This window comes from Dendropsophus ebraccatus, chromosome 2, assembly GCF_027789765.1.
Source record: "Dendropsophus ebraccatus isolate aDenEbr1 chromosome 2, aDenEbr1.pat, whole genome shotgun sequence".
NCBI classification, from domain to species: Eukaryota; Metazoa; Chordata; class Amphibia; order Anura; family Hylidae; genus Dendropsophus; species Dendropsophus ebraccatus.
In genome coordinates, this window is record NC_091455.1 from 162,882,514 (window position 1) to 162,903,890 (window position 21,377).

The 21,377-nt window shown below is 40.5% G+C and overlaps 1 protein-coding gene across 2 annotated transcripts in view; it reads right to left on the bottom strand.

Moving 5' to 3' along the window:
- The window catches only part of RBMS3 (RNA binding motif single stranded interacting protein 3), a 426,067-nt gene that overhangs the window by 182,329 nt on the left and 222,361 nt on the right, over window positions 1–21,377 (bottom strand). For both annotated transcript variants that reach the window (XM_069960405.1, XM_069960407.1), the window contains exon 4: window positions 16,388–16,479. In XM_069960405.1, the coding sequence (XP_069816506.1) occupies window positions 16,388–16,479 (92 nt within the window). The remainder of the gene's footprint in view (window positions 1–16,387; window positions 16,480–21,377) is intronic.

A 21,377-nucleotide genomic window follows, 5' to 3' on the forward strand; every position in this document is an offset into this window, starting at 1 on the left:
GGGGACTAAAAAAGTGTAAAGTAAAAGTAAAATATGGATCAAAGTTTGATATATATAAATTATTATTTTTTGTAAACAGAAGTTACCCACGTTTGGTATCAATGGAATTGCATTGACCCATGGAGTAAATTTGGCATGTCAGTTTTACTAACAGTAAACTATACAGAAAAAAAGAAATATTTCCTCACAACTTTGCATGACTGCATTTTTTTTTTCTGGCTTTTTTCCGGGTTCATAATACATTCTATGGTAAAATAAGGAGGTAAAAAATGCAACGTGTCCTGCAAAAAATAAACCTTCATGCAAGAAATAAGAAAACAACAGACTGAATTGAAATTTGGGATGTCAGGAAGGGGTTGCAGAATGCAGTCTATTATGTCATAACAATAAATATATATATATATATATATATATATATATATATATATCGTATTTTCCGGCGTATAAGACGACTGGGTGTACAAGACGCCCCACCAACTTTTCCAGTTAAAATATAGAGTTTGGGATATACTCATCGTATAAGACTATCCCTCTTCCAACGCACACCAAATAAAAAATTAATAGAAAACATCAGACAGTAGCGAGATCTGAGAGGCAGCCACCTCTTCGCCGCATGCAGTGATTGCATGAAGGGCAGAGCAAGCTGCAGGGGATAGAGAAAAAGAGATATGGTAAAGTGACGCTGTGCCCAGAAAAATACACCTCTTTCATCCGCCTGGCCCGCCCTGGTACCCTACCAGTATTACTGTGCCTCCTAATAGTAATACTGGTAGGATACAAGGCCAGACGGATGAAAGAGGTGTGTTTTCCTGGGCACAGCGTCACTTAACCATATCTCTTTTTTTCTATCCCCTGCAGCTTGCTCTGCCCTTCATGCAGTCACCGTATGCGGAGGAGAGGTGGCCATTTGTGAGTTCCCCCTACCGTATGGGGTGACCCCAGATTCTCCAATCCGGTTCCAAAGTTTTTTAGCACCCGCCATATAAGACGACCCCTGACTTTGGAGTAGATTTTCCTGGGTTAAATAATAGTCTTATACGCAGGAAAATACAGTATTTTTTATTGTAACTATTCTAACTCTATGGCTATGTTCACACAACGTTTTTTCAGCTCCGTTTAAAATTACGTCCATTATTTTGAATCTTAAATAACGGACGTCATTTAGCTGTCTGGCCTCCCCTTAGTGCAATGACTGGTGTTTGCACATTATTTTTTGGAGTTACTAATTGGACTTGGGTGTGGTTTAATTAAAAAAATTCCATTGAATTTAATAGTAAAAATGGAGAAAGAATGGTGACAAAAGAAAAATTGTGTGTGAACAACTAATAAAAAACATCCGCTGTTTGCAAAAAATGTCCCAAAATAATGATCATGTTCATTATTTTGACATTTGCTGTAAAAACATCCGTTATTTAATGCACTGTGTGCAATGGACGTCCGTCTTCCCATTGACTTTAATGCATTGCCATTGCAGTCAGTAAAATAAAAATCAGGTGCCTTTTCTCAATTTTTGACGTTGTGTGAATATAGCCTATATGTGGATTTTTTTATTTTTTTTTAATGGAAAATTAATTTTCTTTTTGTAGTTAAATCCCTTTTAGGCTATGTTCACACAACATCAAAAATATTGAAAAGGCTGCCGATTTTTATTAAAAAAAAGTTTTTGCCGCGATTTAACTGACTACAATGGCAATGCATTGAAGTCTATGAGAAGACGGACATCCAATGCATACAGTGTATTCAATAACGGACGTTTTTGCCACGGACATCAAAATAATGAACATGATCATTATTTTCGGACGTCTTTTTCAGAAGTTTTTTATTAGTAGTTCACACAGTTTTCCTTTTGTCACCGTTCTTTCGCCGTCTTTACTATTAACCCTTTAAGGACATGGCCCATTTTCGTTTTTACGTTTTCGGTTTTTCCTCCTTGTGTTTAAAAGGTCATAGCACTTGCATTTTTCCACCTAGAAACCCACATGACCCCTTATTTTTTGCGTCACTAATTTTACTTTGCAATTACAGGCTGAATTTTTGCATAAAGTACACTGCGAAACCAGAAAAAAATTCGAAGTGTGGTGAAATTGAAAAAAAAAACGCATTTCTTTTATTTGGGGGAAATGTGTTTTTACGCCATTCACCCTGGGGTAAAACTGACTTGTTATGCATGTTCCTCAAGTCATTACGATTAAAACGATATATAACATGTATAACTTATATTGTATCTGATAGCCTGTAAAAAATTCAAACCGTTGTTAACCAATATACGTTCCTTAAAATCGCTCCATTCCCAGGCTTATAGCGCTTTTATCCTTTGGTCTATGGGGCTGTGCGAGGTGTCATTTTTTGCGCCATGATTTGATCTTTCTATCGGTACCTTGATTGCCCATATACGTCTTTTTGATCGCTTTTTATTACATTTTTCCTGGATTTGATGCGACCAAAAATGCGCAATTTTGCACTTTGGGATTTTTTTGCGCTGACGCCGTTTACCGTACGAGATCAGGAATGTGATTAATTAATAGTTCGGGCGATTACGCATGCGGCGATAGCAAACATGTTTATTTATTTATTTATTTGTTTACTTTTATTTAAAACCTGGGAAAAGGGGGGTGATTCAGACTTTTATTAGGGGAGGGGGCTTTTTACTATTAACAACACTTTTTTTTTTTTTTTTACACATATACTAGAAGCCCCCATGGGGGACTTCTAGTATATACACTGTGATCTCTCATTGAGATCTCTGCAGCATAGATATGCTGCAGAGATCCATGAGATCGGCACTCGTTTGCTTTCGGCTGCTGCAGCCGAAAACGAACGAGTGCCGAGCCGAGGACGGCGCCATCTTGGACGCGTCCCCGGCCGGCATCAGTAACGGAGATCGCTCCTCCGGGACAAGGTCCCGGAGGAGCGATCTCCCCCACTAGACACCAGGGAAACGTTGCCTCCGGTAATCGGAGGCAGCTGTCAACTTTGACAGCTGCCTCCGATTAGCTAATTAGCGGGCACGGCGATCAGACCGTGCCCGCTAATAGCGGCGGTCCCGGGCTACACGCGGCACCCGGGATCGCGGCACTTCAAAGCGGGGCCGCCGCGCGCCCCCGCTTTGAAGTGCAAGTGAGGACATAGGACGTACCGGTACGTCCTATGTCCTTAAGAGGTTAAATTCAATGGACTTTTCAATTAAGACGCACCCAAAGTTCAATTAGTAACCCCGAACTAGAATAATGTACAAACAAGAGTCATTGCACTAAGGGGAGGCCAGGCTGCTAAATAACGTCCGTTATTTTAGACTCAAAATAACAGACGTAATTTTAAATGGAGCTGAAAAAACGTGTGAACATAGCCTTAATTTTTTTAAAATACTACAACGGAAATTGATGTTTGATTGCTCACGTTATATTGTGGAGTTTCTTCATATTACAATATATTATTGCTTGTCAGTGTTTCGGCCCTGGTCATATGGTCTCAAGTAAATGGGATTGGGCTGCCATACCAGACACAGTTATCAGAAAAATAGTACAGGCAGTTCACTGGTGCCACTGCCAGAAGTCAGATCAACAAAAATGTAATATTGATGGCCTATCCTAAGGCCTATGGTATCATAGTCATGGAAAACCCATGAGCTATTGCAAAAAAAAGTGGTTCGTATAATGTATTCTGTTTTGTTTTATTTTTTTTTTCCCCCATTGTATATTTTTATTTCTCAGGTAGCATACAGCAGGAAGATGTATGTATCAGGGCAAATATTTAATAACTAAAAATTGTACAGCACAGACCTTTATAAATCAAAGCTAATATCCTTTTTCATAACAGCCTTACTTGTTGCACAACATCTGAGCCTGAGATTCAGATGCTGAAAACTTTCATCTCCGGAAATAATCACTGTTTGATGCAGATTCCCTTTAACTTAGTATTTGACATTACATCTACATTGTTTGATATCTCTAGGTTCAGCATGTCTCTCTTTCATTCAGTTCATCTATGATGTGGCACATGTAATTAGCACATCTCCATGATGATCTGCTGCTCACAGTTCTATTCCACTCCATGCATGAATAATTAACCAATGCCATTATTAAAAGATTACTTGGTTTGCTTCCAGTTCCATTTGCAAATTGTATTTTTTTTCTTTCTCAGTTACAGAAATATTAAATACTTCCTCACACCTACATAATGTATTAACAGTGTGTTCCCCATTACAAGCAATGTAAGTCCAATTTTTAAATTAAATAAAAAAAAGTCTATTTTTCTTGTCTCCATAATTTTTTATGATAAATGACTCGTGTACTATTGCAATTATTTATTGCTGTACTAGATCTAAAATAAAAAGAAGCACATTTGCAAGTAATATGTAGTAAAAATATGTTACATTTTTTTGTATACAGCTCTGTAAATCTATGTGTCTCTGTGGTTATAAACTATAAGGAAAATCGTCTTCTTTATTTTTTAATACAGTAGAGCAATCTAAAAAAAAAATGCTGATGAGGCTTAATTTACAAGTATAAAAAGAAGCTTTTCTATCCATTTAATGATTAGATAATTGTATTAATTAGCAATTCGGTGAGACTTAAGGATCAGGTCTCCTGACGCAGGCTCGTTTCTGATAAAATGCATTAATCTTAAAACCTTGCTAAGGCTATGTTCACACAAGGTAAAAAATGGAGAAAAAAATGTCCGATTTCGCTATTTAAAAAAACGTGCTAATGGGAAATGTAGTTTCTTCGCCAGCACCATCTTGGAATTCTAACCCAGGAACGGCGGCAGCTAAAAAGGCAATAGATGACTCATTTATACTCACAGGGTTTGATAAGTAAGACTTTAGAGGTTTTGGAGCATTTTATTTTTTAGCTCATAAGTGGAATACCCCTTTCGAGTACAAAATGATGTCAATCATATTGCTTTTTTGGTGTCCGTCACCAAAAAAAATGACGGCTATTGGTCCATTATTCTAACTCAGGCCTTTTTGGGTATGGTTCCTTTTTTATTTTACCAAATCTTTTTTTATTGGAGAGAAAGCTGTTGACACTTACAATGAAAAGAACACAGTATACAACCCTACTAGGGGTTGGAGATAAGGGGGTAACAAAAACATAAATGGATACGGAACTGAGCCCGACATCATGGACAATGATAAACAAGAACAAATAAACAATAAACAGTTAGTGGTGCACAATTGAACAGAAGAAGTGTTTTTCCATGGGATTACTGAGCTGGATAGGATCATACCTGAGGTGGCGGTGGGGGAGCCATGTTGCTAAAGAGGGAAGGAGGGCAGTTGTAGAAGGCCGGTGGATGGGCGTTGGATAGTTACGGGTCCTTGAGCTTTGGGTGAGGCCAAAAAGTCTATGCAGCAAGAAGGGGGGGGATGGGAGGGGAATAGATTTAGGTAGCTATTTGGGGAGGGGTGGGATGAACAGCAGGTGATGTCAGGGGTTTACTTTTATAAGACAACCAGGGTGACCATATTTTCAGAAACATGTCATGTTTGCCTTCTGCCCAACTAGTCAGTTCTTCCATCCTGTAAATCTGGTTAGTTTTATCAATCCACTGGTACAGAGTTGGGGGAGAATCACTGAGCCACTGAAGGGGGATAAGGAGCTTAGCTGCCGCTACCATGTGGGTAGCTAGAGACATTTTGGAGATCTTAAAATCAGCGGATGGTAAAGCTAATAAGATGGTTTGGGCGGTAAGCGTCAGAGAGGTAGAACATACCTCATTTATGGTGGTCTCTATTTCTTGCCAGTAAGAGGTAATGTGTGAACATGTCCACCAAATGTGGGACAGCGATCCTACCTCTCGGTGACAGTGCCAGCATACATTTGTAGGAGAGAGTCCCATGCGGAACAGGAGTTCTGGGGTTTTGTACCACCTAGTAAGAAGTTTGTAATGATTTTCTTGCAGTTTTACACATCTAGAGAAGCCATGGACATGTCTCAAGATCTGATTCTTTTCTGTTTCCGTTAGACAAAGCTGCAATTCCTTTTCCCACGTGGCAAGATACGGAGGGGGTTGTGGAGCAATCTCAGACAGAAGTTGCGAGTGAAAATAGGAAAGGCGAAGTTTGGTCACAGCTCTGGAGAGGCAAGCTTTCTCTATCCAATGTAGTTCTCTACTGGCTCTATGAATTTTCAAGAATGCAGTGCAGACTTGCTTAATCTGGAGCAATTGCAGGAAATTCAGATTATGTGGTGTCACCAGAGGCTCGATATGTTGGTCAGTAGGTACTTTGTTGTCACTTATTAGAGTGGAGAGTGGTATTCTATCTAGTATAACCCACAGGGGGTCTTTAGGGGAGTGAGGTGATGTTATAAGGTGTGGCAAAAGGGAGGCAGGGGCTAGGGGGAGGGGGTGGTTAGTGACGCTTGACGGAATTTATTCTAGACCTGCAGAGTACCCTTTAGGAGGGGGCTAGTAATGGAATCTACAACACAGTTAGTGGGAGACCATAGGGTCGCATATCTGTCGTCCCCCATCGTTATTGTCTCTAAGTCTGGGCCCCGCAGGAGTCCTTCCACCGTCACCAGGTCCACCCATCTTTGACGGTGAGTTGCTCTATAGTACATTTCTACATCCGGAAGGCCCATACCACCTTTTGTCTTATGTTGTATGAGGACAGAATGAGAGACTCTCGGTTTACGCTGATTCCAAAGGAAATTATGGAATAGGCGTTTAATATCTTTAAAAAAGGCTTGAGGTAGATCTATGGGCACCATCGTTATAATATATAGAATTATAGGCATTATATAAGTTTGGAGGAGGCTTTTGCGGCCCATCCACGAGAGGAAGGGTATCTTGTACGTGGAGAGAAGCTGAGAGATCTTGGAAAGGAGGGGTTTGAAGTTTAAGTCGTATAAGGAGTTTAGGGAGGGAGGGATGTTGATGCCCAAGTATTTTATAAAATGGGCAGGCCACTGAAACGGTGATGTTCGCTTAAGACAGGTAGCCTGGGACTTCGTAAGGGTGATATTTAAGATTTCAGATTTGCTGTAATTGACTTTAAAATTAGAAAGGATACCAAATTCAGTGAGTTTTTCCTGTATGTGGGGCAGAGATTGGGCTGGGTTGGTAATAAACAATAATAGGTCATCGGCGAAAGCAGCGGCTAGGTGCGTGTGAGAGCCAACACGTAGCCCTTCAAAGCATGAATCTTGTCGTAGGCTCTGTAAGAGCGTTTCCATAACAAGGACGTATAAGGTGGGGGATAGGGGGCAACCTTGCCGCGTGCCATTTTTTTATGGGAAAGGGAGGGGATAGTATTCCGTTAATCTTTACTTTGGTTCGGAGTAAAGGGATAGTATTGCAGCTATAAATTTAGGAGGGAGACCAAATTTACTAAGGGTGGCCGTCATGAAGTCCCAGGCTACTCTGTCGAACGCTTTCTCAGCATCTGTCCCTAGTAACACCAGGGGGGTTTTAGTACAGTGGGCATAGTTGATCGCCTGTAAAACTCTATGGGCATTGTGTCTGCCTTCTCTTCCCCTGACAAACCCCGTCTGATCTGTATGTAGGAGGCGAGGCAGCACGTCCCTAAGTCTGTTTGCTAGCAATTTCGCCCAGATTTTCAAGTCTTGGTTCAAGAGCAAAATTGGGCGGTAATTTGCACAGGACGTAGTGTCTTTGCCTTCCTTCGGGAGGACCACTATATGCGCTTCCAGTGTTTGAGGTGGGAGGGCCTCCCCTCTCAAAAGTGAGTTGCATGTAGCTGTCAGCTGTGGCAGTAGCAAATCGCAGAATTTCCTATAGTAAGCTATAGAGAGTCCATCTGGGCCTGGGCTTTTCGGTTAGGAAAGGAGTAAAGGATCTCCTTTATTTCTGCGAGCGTACACGGTTCCACCAGCTTATGTGTTTCAGAGTCTGTCAGGTAAGGGAGTTGGAGAGTGTCAAGGAAAGAGAGGATAGCTGTTTCTTTAGCCTGGGGCGTATCCCCCTGAGTGGGTAGGCAATATAAAGCTTTGTAAAAAATCTTTGAAAGCAAGAGCTATATCTTTAGAGGAGTTCAAGATCTTGCCATCAGAGGTTTTTATGGTATGGATAAATGATTTTTCTCTCTTTTTCTTTATGAGAGAGGACATAAGTTTACCTCCCTTGTCCCCATGTGCATATATTTTTTGCTTGAAATACAGAAGATTTTTGTCTAGCTTAATGTTAAGGTGGTCTCTCAGTTTCTCTCGCAAATCCATAAGCTCTTTGTCATCCGCTCTATCTGACGTTCGTTTATGGCGTGATTCCAGATGGGTGATAGCTGAGAGGAGTGAGCTAATTTCCTTATTTCTTTCTCTCTTAACCTTGGTACCCAGAGATATAAATAAGCCTCTCACAAATGCCTTATGGGCTTCCCAGGTGATGGTGGTAGGGACCTCCGGCGAGGAGTTAATATCAAAGTATGATTGTAGATGTGAAGAGAGGTACTCTACGTGTGTGGGACTATCCAATAAAGTTTCATTAAGTCTCCAGGTCCAGTCTTTTACTGGGAGATGGGACAGTTGAACTGAAGTATGCACTGGCAAGTGGTCTGATAAAGTGCGGGGGCCTATGTCTGAGGAGGTGAGCGAAGGGACTAGGCTCTCATGAATGAAAACATAATCCAGTCTCTGGTGAGATCTATGGGGGGCTGAGAAAAAGGTGTAGTTGGAGGAAGTGGGGTTCATAAGTCTCCACGTATCCACTAAACCCAGTTCTCTTAATTTGTTTGACACCCTACCAAGTGCAGAGAAGGGCAGAGTGGAACGCTTTGAGGAGGAATCTTTATTGGGGTCCATAGTGATATTTAGATCGCCTCCCAAGATTATAGGTCCTTCAGCGAAGGCCCTTAGTTCCTCAAGCGTGCGACAAAGCCATGGCACTTGTTTAGTGTTGGGGGCGTATAAGCACGCCAGTGTGTATATAAGGTGTCCTATTTTACCTTTAATGAATAGGAATCTGCCATCGCCAGAGCTGTGAGTTGCCAGATGGTAGAATGGAACATCTTTCTGTATCGCTATGGAAACTCCTCTAGAAGCTGCGATGTCACCTGTGCTATGAAACCAGGAAGAGAAATAGTGGGTAGTTTAGGGATTTTCTGTGATTTAAAATGTGTCTCTTGAAAAAAGACGATTGCTGCCTTATCTCTCTTTAGCAGTGATATAATATGACTCCTCTTTTGTGGCGAATTGAGGCCTTTAGTGTTATATGAAGTCAATTGGAAGGACGCCATAGATGTACAGGTATCAGGTACAGTAAAGCGGAAAAATAATATGCACCACAACAACAACAACAGAGGGGGGGGAGGGAGGGGGAAGGGTTTCTGTGGACAGGATATGTATTAAATTTAACCTTTGAATAAATAATAAACTTTGTGGTGAAGATAACCAAGAGCCAAATATACAATACCATTGTGAAAAATGTACATAAGTAGCTATGATGTAAGCTCAAACAGTCACAGCAGTAACAGGTCGCCCGGTTGACCTGTCAATCGAACCGGACCGTCTATTAGGGATTTTGTGGGGTCTTGTCATTCAGGTATCTGGGCCGCTGTGAGTTTTGTGCTGGGACTTCTTGTTTCTTGGCGATTTCGAGCGACCCACTTTGGTCCACTGCAGCATTCTCGGAAGATCAGGGAGGCGAGGTCCAGCTTGTACTGGAAGCCAGGAAGGTATCTCGACTGGGGTCAGGTCCAGCGTGTCCCACACAGACTGCAGGTCCTCCAGAGATTGAATCGTTAGCAGTCGGCCATCTTTGATTATTGCTAGGCCGAAAGGGTATAGCCAGGAATACTGAATCTTGGCCTCTCTTAGTTGTTGCAATAGCGGTCTGAGGAGCCGTCTGTTATAAAGCGTAGAAGCAGCCACATCTTGGTACAGCGAGTCAGGAGCTCCCTCAAAAGTGAGGCCGGGGTGTTCCCTGTTGGCGCGTAAGATGGCTGCCGTGTCTACAAAGCTCAATAGGCCACATACCACATCTCTGGGGGGCTCGTTCGGCTTTGGTTTAGGGCGAAGAGCTCGATGAATCCTCTCGATGACTATGCCTTCAGGCCTTTCTTCTCCCAGCAGGGAGGAAAATATTTGTTTCTCTGCAGCAGGCAGGGCTTCGGCAGCATAAGTCTCTGAGATGCCCTTAAAACATATATTCTTCCTCCTGCTTCTATTCTCCTGATCTTCCAGGAGGAGGTATGCTTTGTTCAGGTGCGTCTCATGCTGCCTCATGGTATGGGTTATTGCATCACAAAAACTCACAATTTCGGTGGTCGCAGTCTCTAGGTATTCCACCTGGCCTCCAACATGGCGCACTTCCTGTTTCAGCTCCACTAGTTCCTGTAGTACAGGGGTGATGGCCGATTTCAGGGCACTTTGGATCGTCTTTTTCAGGTACGATCTGGAGATCTGTGTGGCGTCTGGTTCGTCCTTATCTGTTAATGCACTTTGTGTGCTTTCCCGGTCTGAGTCTGGGTCCGGGTCTGTTCCCCTCTGGGCAGCCGGCGCCATCTTGGGCGCGCGCACCGGGCTTCCCATGTTCTTCTTTTTAAAGAATTTGTCCATCTCACCCGTGCGTTTAGTCGATCTGGGTGTGCTCGGGTGTTCTCTGCTTCTATCCTGTCGGTGGTTACCCATTTATAGGGTCTGGTGGCTCTTATATTGGAGTCGAGAGGCCGTGGCTGAGAGGAGCTAAGTTACAGTGCTGCCGTCTCGGTCTGCGGTCAGGCTCCGCCCCCAGTCCAGGTATGGTTCCTTTTTTGAGGTCCATTGAAGTGGAAAAAAACTGTTTGAACAACTAGAAATAATGTGCATTGTTTGGGCGGCTGTCATTCCATTGACTTTACTGCATTCCATTGACATCAATTAAAATGCGGTAATAATGGACATTATTTTAAAAAGAAAAAGTGTCCGCCTTAGTTTTTTTTCCCCACCATATAAAAGTATGTTCAGCTTCACGTAGTTAAGGTTCTTTTGGCCTTATTCACAAGGGTACTAAAAAAAAAAAACATTATTAATGGACTTAATATTGAGTGTTTTTTTCTTCCTCCTTTTCTTTTTACATTATTTAAAATGCAAAATATATTGAAGTGCATCGACAGCCAAATCTTTCTTGCCTTTTTATGAATCTGATGCAGCGGATTTTGCTCCAGCTTTCCCCTGTCTTAGCTACTTTCAGCTTTCTCATTCCCTTTCTCCTCTACTTTACTCTCTTAGTTCTCCCTGGCAATCAATCACTGGGAGACAACCCTCTGCTTCCTGCTCACTGAACACAATATAGACAGGAGTTGATGGCTCCACAATGAACTACCCAGCTAGTTCCACTACAGCTAGGCAAGCTAGGCAGCTTGTTGACTCCATCAAGCTAAGAATAAATTGTAGACAATTTAACTTCTTCCTTTACAGAATTCAATAGAGGGCACGATTACATGCAGTCTAGTGCAATATAAGAAAAGGGTTTGATTACAGATTTATACCGAATACCTATGTCTATTTCTGTGTGCCACTTGGAACGTCAAGATAGTAAGGTAAATGTGTTCACTGGTAGAAGAATGGCTGTATGCTGTCAGTTCTTAATGGCATAATGATGTTATTAGCTTTTTCCGTCTACTTTTTACTGTGGTTCTTGTTAATGCTGTAAACAGGAAATAAGACTTTGTGCACACGTTTCAACTTTCCAATACAAGCTTGAAAAAGACTCCCATGTATTGGGGAGTTTAAACACATTACAATAAACAGTTTTTTGGAATATTCTGCCCTGAAGTGTGTTATATTCACCGCTCTGCACATTATGCGGTTGATTACACTGTGAATCTACTCACCACCGTTCACACCTGCACTTGGCATGTTTGGAGTGGGAGTGGGAGTCACATTTGCTTCCTGTAAAATATGAACAGTGCAATGTCCTATGGTGTTTAATGGGATTTCCGCTCTGTCATTCACACAGCAGAATTTTCTAGTAGAATTTTCTGCCGTGGTTCCTCTTTGCACCCAAAGAATTGACATGTCAATTCCTTGGACTGATTCTGTTAAAGGAATCCTAAAGAAGTCAATGGGACTTGAATTCTGCTTGCATTCCGCTCAAATTCTGCTCCTATTCAGCCAGAGCTGGAATTTCAAGCAGAAAACTTTCCTCTTCAATTCCTCGCCTATTCCTCAGTGTGCACATATGCTAATTCATGAAAAAACTATTGTAGTTCATATTTCCTTTTATCCTTTTTGTGCAATTCCTGTTATCCCTCCTATACATTTATAGGAGGGATAACAGCTTTCTAGCTTTCTAGGGTGTTTTTACATACTCTGGCCCTACTTCATCAATGCCGACAGAGTCACTCTGTAGAGAGACACACTAGAGACACACCTCTTAAAGAAGATGAACAACCCACCTACAAACTAACCTCTTGTGAACCCCCAGAAGTTTTTTGTGTGGAATAAATTACATGTTTATTTTTTTTCTTTTCTTGTGAGAGTCAGTGTGGTTAAACATATGCCAAATGTTTATACTTTTTTTGTTTTATTATTTTTATAAAATACATTTTACTGTTAAAAATGGGTATTTACAAACCAGGGTGTTACAGCTCCAGTGGTCCACTGCCAGTTAACCCCTTCATGACCAGGCTAATTTTCGTTTTTGCGTTTTCATTTTTTCCTCCTTGTGCTTAAAAGGCCATAGCACTTGCATTTTTACACCTACAGACCCACATGAGCCCTTATTTTTTGCGTCACTAATTGTACTTTGCAATGACAGGCTGAATTTTTGCATAAAGTATACTACGAAACCAGAAAAAAATTCAAAGTGTGGTGAAATTGAAAAAAAAAATGCATTTCTTTTATTTGGGGGGAATGTGTTTTTACGCCATTCACCCTGGGATAAAACTGACTTGTTATGCATATTCCTCAAGTCGTTACGATTAAAACGATATATAACGTGTATAACTTATATTGTATCTGATGGCCTGTAAAAAATTCAAACCATTGTTAACAAAAATACGTTCCTTAAAATTGCTCTATTCCCAGGCTTATAGCGCTTTTATCCTTTGGTCTATGGGGCTGTATGAGGTGGCAGTTTTTGCGCCATGATGTTTACTTTCTATCGATACCTTGATTGCGCATATACGACTTTTTGATCGCTTTTTATTACATTTTTTCTGGATTTGATGCGACCAAAAATGCACAATTTTGCACTTTGGGATTTTTTTGCACTGAAGCTGTTTACTGTGCGAGATCAGTAATGTGATTAATTAATAGTTCGGGCGATTACGCACGCGGCGATAGCAAACATGTTTATTTATTTATTTGTTTACTTTTATTTATAACCTGGGAAAAGGGGGGTGATTCTGATTTTTATTAGACTTTTATTTTTTTTTACACATATACTAGAAGCCCCCCCTAGGGGACTTCTAGTATATATAATTTGATCTCTCATTGAGATCTTTGCTGTATAGATATACAGCAAAGATCAATGAGATCGGCACTCGTTTGCTTTCAGCTGCTGCAGCCGAATACAAGCGAGTGCCAAGCCGGGGACTGCGCCATCTTGGACGAGTCCCCGGCCGGCATCAGACAGGGAGATCGCTCCTCCGGGACAACGTCCCGGGGGAGCGATCTCCGTCACTGGACCCCAGGGAAATGCTGTATCCGGTAATCGGTTGCAGCTGTCATGTTTGACAGCTGCATCTGATTACTATATTAGCGGGCACGGCGATCGGACCGTGCCCGCTAATACCAGCGGTCCCGGGCTACAAGCGGCACCTGGGACCGCCGCGGTCGCCACGCGGCCCTGCTCTGAACGCCCGCACCCGCGCGAGGACGTACAGTTACGTCCTCGTGTGGGAAAGGGTTAATATACAGTATGCAAAACTCACATTAACACACTTTAGCTCAGACTGAATTGTAACTAAAGCCATGATACTGTTCTTTAAAAGACTTTTGAGGCCCTTTTGCATTGCCCAATGTGCGCCAAAAAATTATAACCAAGCAGAGCCATTATAAGGTCGAAACAATCATGTGGTCAGGCCACACAAATGATTGTTTATCACCCCGTTCCCCCACAATACAGATGTCATAGCATTATAAAAGCCACATCGAAGCACAAGTCAAGACAAGAAGTTCGGCTTAAAAAAAAATTGGGTATCAGAAAGCAAAGAAATATGAAAGACAATTGTAATCTTGAGGACATTTCTCTGGACTGCATGTTAAGTATTTAGTAATTTTATTGTCAGCCCCCTCCCTAGCCTGGAAATAACAATAGATTACATTAAAGAGGGCAGTTGGTAGAAATAATACAGATCTTGCATACCCAGAGCATAGGCGTATTTCATGCCATGGAGAGGCCATAGTACAGTGTAGGACTGCCCCGTTCATGAGGCCACCGTAACGTGGTGGGGTAGTTTACACCATTTTCAAATGGTATGCAAGAGCCTCATTATTTTTGTGGAAGTTTTTTTTTTTTTGGCAGTTGGGGGGGGGCTGCTTTTAACAATTTTCATGTCTGTAGTGGGTCTGTATCTTGCCATTGTGGTGAGCTGTTGCATTTTTTTGTGTGTTTTTGTGTGGTAGAAATAATAATAGTCTTTGCACTTTAAGAAATGAATTCTCTATTGTCCTATACATCATAATATTAAGATAAATGCACAAAAGGACATACAAGAATGCAATTATTAAAACCAAATAATAGGCTATCAATTATACCGAACAAAAGAAAAAAAGCTGAATAAAACTGAAAATAATCATAAAGACCATAAAAGAGCATTCATAATGAAAAAAATACTCATTGAGATACTATCAATATTAGAGATGAATAATATGTAAAGATTTTCACCATCTGTTCCTGAAGTAGGGATCACTATAATTCCTAAAAAATAAAAAAAATTCTAGAAAATCAATTCTATGATTAATTTCTTAGGTTTTTGTCTCAATGCTCTGCAATAGACACTAAATACACAGCACACAAAAATGCAGATATTATATAGCAGGGATATCAGCCATATTCAGAGCGTTCTCCTATTCAATATTAATGTTGTAGAGAATTCTACCATGATAGCGGCAGTAGGAGAAAGTCATAACAGTGAGAATAAAAGGCTCCTAATATCAGTAACAAGCACTTGATCTTTAAACCCTTCCCATCAGCAATCTGTATATATACGTTCCTACTGCACATACCCTGTGCAGTAGGAATGTATATATACGTTCCTGACACTGATGGGGCTTCCTGATGTGAGTGAGATCGCTGCAGTGAGAGTGATCCCGCTGACATCCGTGTCCGGGGCCGAAGGTAATGACTTTATCGCTGTGATCTACAACGATTGCGGCATTTAAGGTGCTCAGTGACAGATCAAGCATCAGGACCCCAAGATGGTCCCGATCGCATGTGCCTCCATCCTGTTGGATCGCGATCTATGTGTAGAGCATGCTCTCAGGCAGGCTGTATACATAGATCGCCGATAACACTGATCTATGCTATGCTATGGCATAGCATAGAGCAGTACATGCAATCTAATGATTGCATATTTTACAGTAAATGAAGTGAATGAAAGTTTTTAAAAAAAAGAAAAAAGTGTAATAAAAAAACATTTTTAAAAGTATTAAAAAATCCTTTATAACCCCCTCAATAAAAGTTTAAAAGACCCCCATTATAAAAATCTAAATAAATAAACATATTACATATCGTAGCGTGCGGAATTGTCCAATCTATTAAAATATTAATAACATTATTCCTGCACGGTGAGCGCCGCAAACAAAAAAAAAAAATGCACCAGGATTGCTGATTTTATCAAACTATACATCACAAAAAAATTTATAAAAAGTAATCAAATTTTTTTTGTTACACCAATATGATATTAATAAAAAGTAGAGATCATGGTGCAGAAAAATTACACCCCAACCAGCCCTGTAGGTGGAAAAATAAAAGCGCTATGGCTCTTAGAAGGCGGGGAGGAATATTGCATTAATCTGACCTGGACTTTTGGAGTTTAAAGGAGTTCAGCCACAAGGCTACAACAGAGTGACATCCAAAGAATGCACAAAACAGATGAAAAGAGCGACCCAAATACTTTGCCTGCCACAGAAAGCCATAGCAGTGACAGTCACAGCATCCACAATATACATCCAATACCATATTGATACAGGCCCTCCAGATATGCCCAGTGGCCACCATAAAAATGCTCTGTGATGCATTGTCCCTGGGTATAAGCATTTTCCAACTATTCCACTTTTTTAGTGGATGTGAAGAGAATAAACAGGCAGTGCATTTGTGTGCAGGATGTCACTTTGTAGCAACACAACCTTTCTAAAGTCCTGACCAGACTAGAGTGGGGTTATTTCCAAGAAAATTCTCTGATGTGCACATCAGACCACATACATAGCATAGGTTCACCACCCACTCTCCGTAGACCTCATCATGTGGCAGAATAGTATATTTTATATTAGGTGCTTACCTTTGCCATTTGGGCTTGAACACCAGTAGCTTTCAGCGATGCCACGGCTTTTTGTGCTGCAGCAGGACTGTCAAAATCTACAAATCCATAACCTGCAAAATAAACGAACATTTTAAGAGTCATAATAGTTATTGAAAATAAAAGGTAATAAGGAGATAGGTAAAACATTTAAAGGGGTAGTGCAGCGGTAAAGAATTATTCACAGAATAACACACATTACAAAGTTATACAACTTTGTAATGTATGTTATGTCTGTGAATGGCCCCCTTCCCCGTGTCCCACCACCCCACCCGTGTACCCGGAAGTGTGATGCGATATACTCACCTGTCACGTGCCGACACCCGTCTCCGATCTTCATTCAGTGACGCCTTCTTCGGCCGGCCGGCGAACAGCTCCGTCTGTTCCGAATGCCGGCCGCCCTCTGCAGCGTCATCCGATGCTCAGCCGCGATTGGCTGAGCATAACTGTGCTCAGCCAATCGCGGCTGAGAACAGTTGTGACGCGGCGGAGGGGTGACGGGCGGCAGGGATTCGCCCGTCCGTCCGAAGATGACGTTTGGCACAAAGTGGCAGACGGCCCTCAACACGGATCAGGTAATGTATAATGCACCACACTTCCGGGTACACTAAAGCCCAGTTATGTCACTAGCAATATATTAAGAAAATCTAAAATATATATATATATATATATATATATATATATATATATATATATATATATATATATATATTATGGCACACAGACACACAATGTAGCATAAATGATACATATTATCATAGGCTGTGTTCCCACAACATTAAAAAAGGAGAAAAGGCACCCGCCTTTTTATTTTTTTTTTTTTTTAAAGATGTCCGTTATAGCCGCAATATAGCTGACTTCAATGCAACACACTGAAGTCAATGGAATGATGGCATCCAATGCACACAGTTTATAATATGATGGACGTCCGCATGGACGTCAAAATAGTGATTATGGAAATTCTTTTCAGAGGTCTTTCACAAACAGAGGACGTTACTTTTTAGTTGCTTACCCACTGTTTTTCTTTTTTCACTGTCCTTTCACTATTTTTACTATTAAATTCTTAATTAGAATAATGTACCAACAGCCCTTATTGCACTGATGGGCAGCCAAACAGCGAAATGACAGGCGTGATTTTAAACTCAAAATTGCAGACATAATTTTTTCCTTTGCAAAAACGGAGAGGAAAAAAGTGTGAATAAAACCATATACTGTACCATAACTACAACTAACTTTTAGTACAAAGCATTAAAATCCAACAAGAATGGTGTGATTTATACAAAAAACTTAATTATGTGTTAACCAATAGGCATAGATAATTATCCTATAATAAAAACAAACAAAAAAAAAATTAAAGAGGTTTTTAAAATCTTTCTTGTTTTTTTTGGGAATAGCCCTTCAAAGTGTTGACAAAGTAATTTTAATGCTCTCTCTTGTTATTGAGCCTCTGAGAGAACCTCTATGGTGTACAGCTATTTGTCATTCTATTTCAGGGGGCAGGACCAGAGCTGGCAGTTTTTACACAGGGACTTTCTTTACCTTAGTTGTCTGGCAATTCACAGAAAATTGCGTATTCTTCTCTGATATGTCATGACATATTTGCACTATTTCATGATGATTTCCACAATATACTACTTTACTTGGTAAGCTATTAAGCACTGAACTGCTGATAATGATGTTGATAACAAGCCTGCAGACTGTAGAGGGGGAATTTACATTCTGGATGCAGCACTGCGTATATACTGTAGTAGGAACACAACTACAGAAGAGACAGCTGCCCTAAACTTTATTATTTTTAAGAAATAGGAGAAAGTCATGATATTAATTTAAAGGCTGAGGCAATGTTCACACTGTACAAAAAAAAAAAAAAAAAAGAGAGAAAAGGCGTCCGCTTAAAAAAAAAAAATAATAATAACATCCATTATTACCGAATTGTAATTGAAGTTACGGGAATATATTGAGGTCAATTAAATGATGTAGATTTGTATCATGATTTACACCTGCTCGCATGATAAATGAGGTGCGTGGGGAGGCCACACCTCCTCCCATATTTCCATGCCCCCCGAGCCCCCTCTCCTTTATAGCTACACAACCTAGGCTCACTTGTTGCCTAACACTGGGAAGTAAGACACCAAGTGGCCAAGATTTTACAGCATTTGTACTACGCAGAGCTGAGCCAGCTGTATAGCAGAGCCGATACCCGCACTACGTAGTAGAGCTAAGCGAGTCATGTAGCAGAGCCTATACCCGCACTAGGTAGCAGAGCAGAGTAGTGCAGATACCGGCATGATACTGCACAGCTGGGTCAGTGGAGTAGCAGAGGTATGGTAAAGGGAGGGTACCCAAGCCGCTCTTAAAGGGACGGTACTTAAGCTGGTCTTCAAAGGATGTTACCTAAGTCTCTTTTAAAGAGACAATACTTAATCTAGTCTTAAAGGAACAGCAAAAAGGTCACTAAAAGCATTGGCACCAAAGTCGCTCCTTAAGGGACTGTACCAAAGTTGCTCTTAAAGGGACTGTTTCAAAGTTGTTCTTAAAGGGACTGTACCAAAGTTGCTCTTAAAGGGACTGTTCCAAAGTTGTTCTTAAAGGGACTGTACCAAAGTTGCTCTTAAAGGATCTGTACCAAAGTTGCTTTTAAAGAGACTGTACCAAAGTTGTTCTTAAAGGGACTGTACCAAAGCCACTCTAAAAGTGTAAAATTTTCTCTTAAAGGAAAGTCACTGTTAAAGGGGCGCTCTTTCCAAGCACTATGCATTTCCCTGGAAATGCAAATCTAATTATGTATTGTTTTTTATATTTTATTTATCTATTGTATAATTTAATATTAGGGATGGTCCGAACCCGCCGAGGTTCGGGTTCGGCTGAACCCGAACGCTCGGCATCGGATTCCCGCTGTCTGCCCGCTCCGTGCAGCGGGCGGATACAGCGGGAGGACCGCCTGGAAAACTGGGATACAGCCTATGGCTATGTAGTGAGCGGGCAGACAGCGGTAATCATTGCGGAGGGTTCGGGTTCGTACGAACCCCGTCCGAACCAGGTTTGGACCATCCCTATTTAATACAACTATAACCTGTATTGCACTTATGTATTTAAAAAACTGCTGCAGAATCTATTGGCGCTATATAAATTATTGCTATTTTTACAAACATGTTAGAGATCACAAAGAATATTAAATAGAGGGACATTGTTTAAGGTATAATGTTTATGCCATATTTAATAATAATTTGTACTATATGCCTCTTATTAGCTATGAAAGGCAGCTAGAAAATTAGATGTGGCTAACAGGAGTCATAATATGTCAACTTTTTTAAAGATGTGTATATTTTGGTGTCATACAATAATGGTACATGTGTATTTTAGTTATGAGGTGTAATAAAGGTGGCATAAAAAATGGCATAAAATGTGAAATGTGTCTAACAGTCAAGCAAGTTGTAAAAAAATATAAAATGATATGTACAACATGCTGAATTTAGTGCATGGTATACATGGTATAAGCATCAGGAGCAAAATAAATATCTACATTTCCACACCTAATTCCTCACCTCTCCTTTTTCATGGCAAAACAAAACAGTTTTCCAATCATTTTTGGACATCTACCAAATACCACGACTGAAACCTGTCAGCATTACATACAGCCTTGGCTGCTATCATGACAAATGCTTCACATCCTTCATCATCTATGGGAAGGAATTTCTTCATCTATCTTAAAATGTTAAGACTTGTTTGTCCTTATTTGTACTTTCAATTGCTTTCATTGTCTTAATACGCCATTAGAGCATACAATGTACATAAGCTTTTTTTTGCTTTTCCAAGTGTAAGAAATATGATACATGTGAGTTCACAGTGATAAAGTACTGTTTGGTTAAGGGCTTTTTAGTTCACCATGAATATCTAATAATGTCATCCTTGAAGCATGGAGCTATGCAATGCATTGCAAAATGTAAGAGCATTAAGTGTTTCATAATTACATGAAGACATAACGCTCTTTATACAATCCAAAGAACTTAGAGTTCTATAACCATAGCTGTAATTAATAACTATCAATTTACCGTTGTGGAGTTGCTATTATATCTAATGATAGAAAGGTGCTTTTATCTGTACTAGTTATGATGTATTTGAAATACTAAGCTCTCTGGTTGGACTAAACAGTAAAGTTCTCATTAATTTTATGACCATTCCTAAAGAGACAGTTCTATCCCATACAGTTAATGCACTGTTCACACTAACATCATGGTTGCTGTATATAATAAAATCATAACATTTGTGTTGGATACATCAAATTTCTATCATGATTTTTTTTTTCTACTGCGGTCTGTGCTAAGTCTACCATAAAAATACAATAAAAGCCTACAAAAAGCTTAAATGCAAATGTAGACAGATGGTCCGTCAATGGACCCAGGACTGTCTGCTTTTACAACGTATTGGCCCGCAATCAAGATCAAGATAGTACCGCCAGCGCCTGCATACAAAACCTAAAAGATGGGCATGAGAAGTTTCTTTGATTTAGATAATTAAAATGGTACTGTAGATGTGTTAAAGCTGTTTCCTCTCTCTTGATCACAGGGATCTACTGCTATGGTTATGATTAGTGATGAGCAAGCAGGCAGAAATTAATTTTGCGAGCTTCGAAAATTTCCGGTAAAACTCATTGAGATTCCCAAATCGAATCTTAACGAATTGCATTAAAACAGCCAAAATTGTAATAGCTACAATACTGGCATTGCTCTTGGGCAAAAACACCATACAGAGCAGGAAATCCTTTTAACGGGATTCCCTGCTCACCTACAGTAAATAATGATGCGCTATGCACCGTTCCTTACTGTATGGCTCTGTTTGACAAAATTATTGGTTAAACGCGTTAAGATTCACAAATCAAATCTTAACGAACCTCATTAAAACAGCTAAAACTATAGTAGCTACAATATTGGGACTGCTCTTGTACAGAGCAGGGAATCCCATCATTATGAGT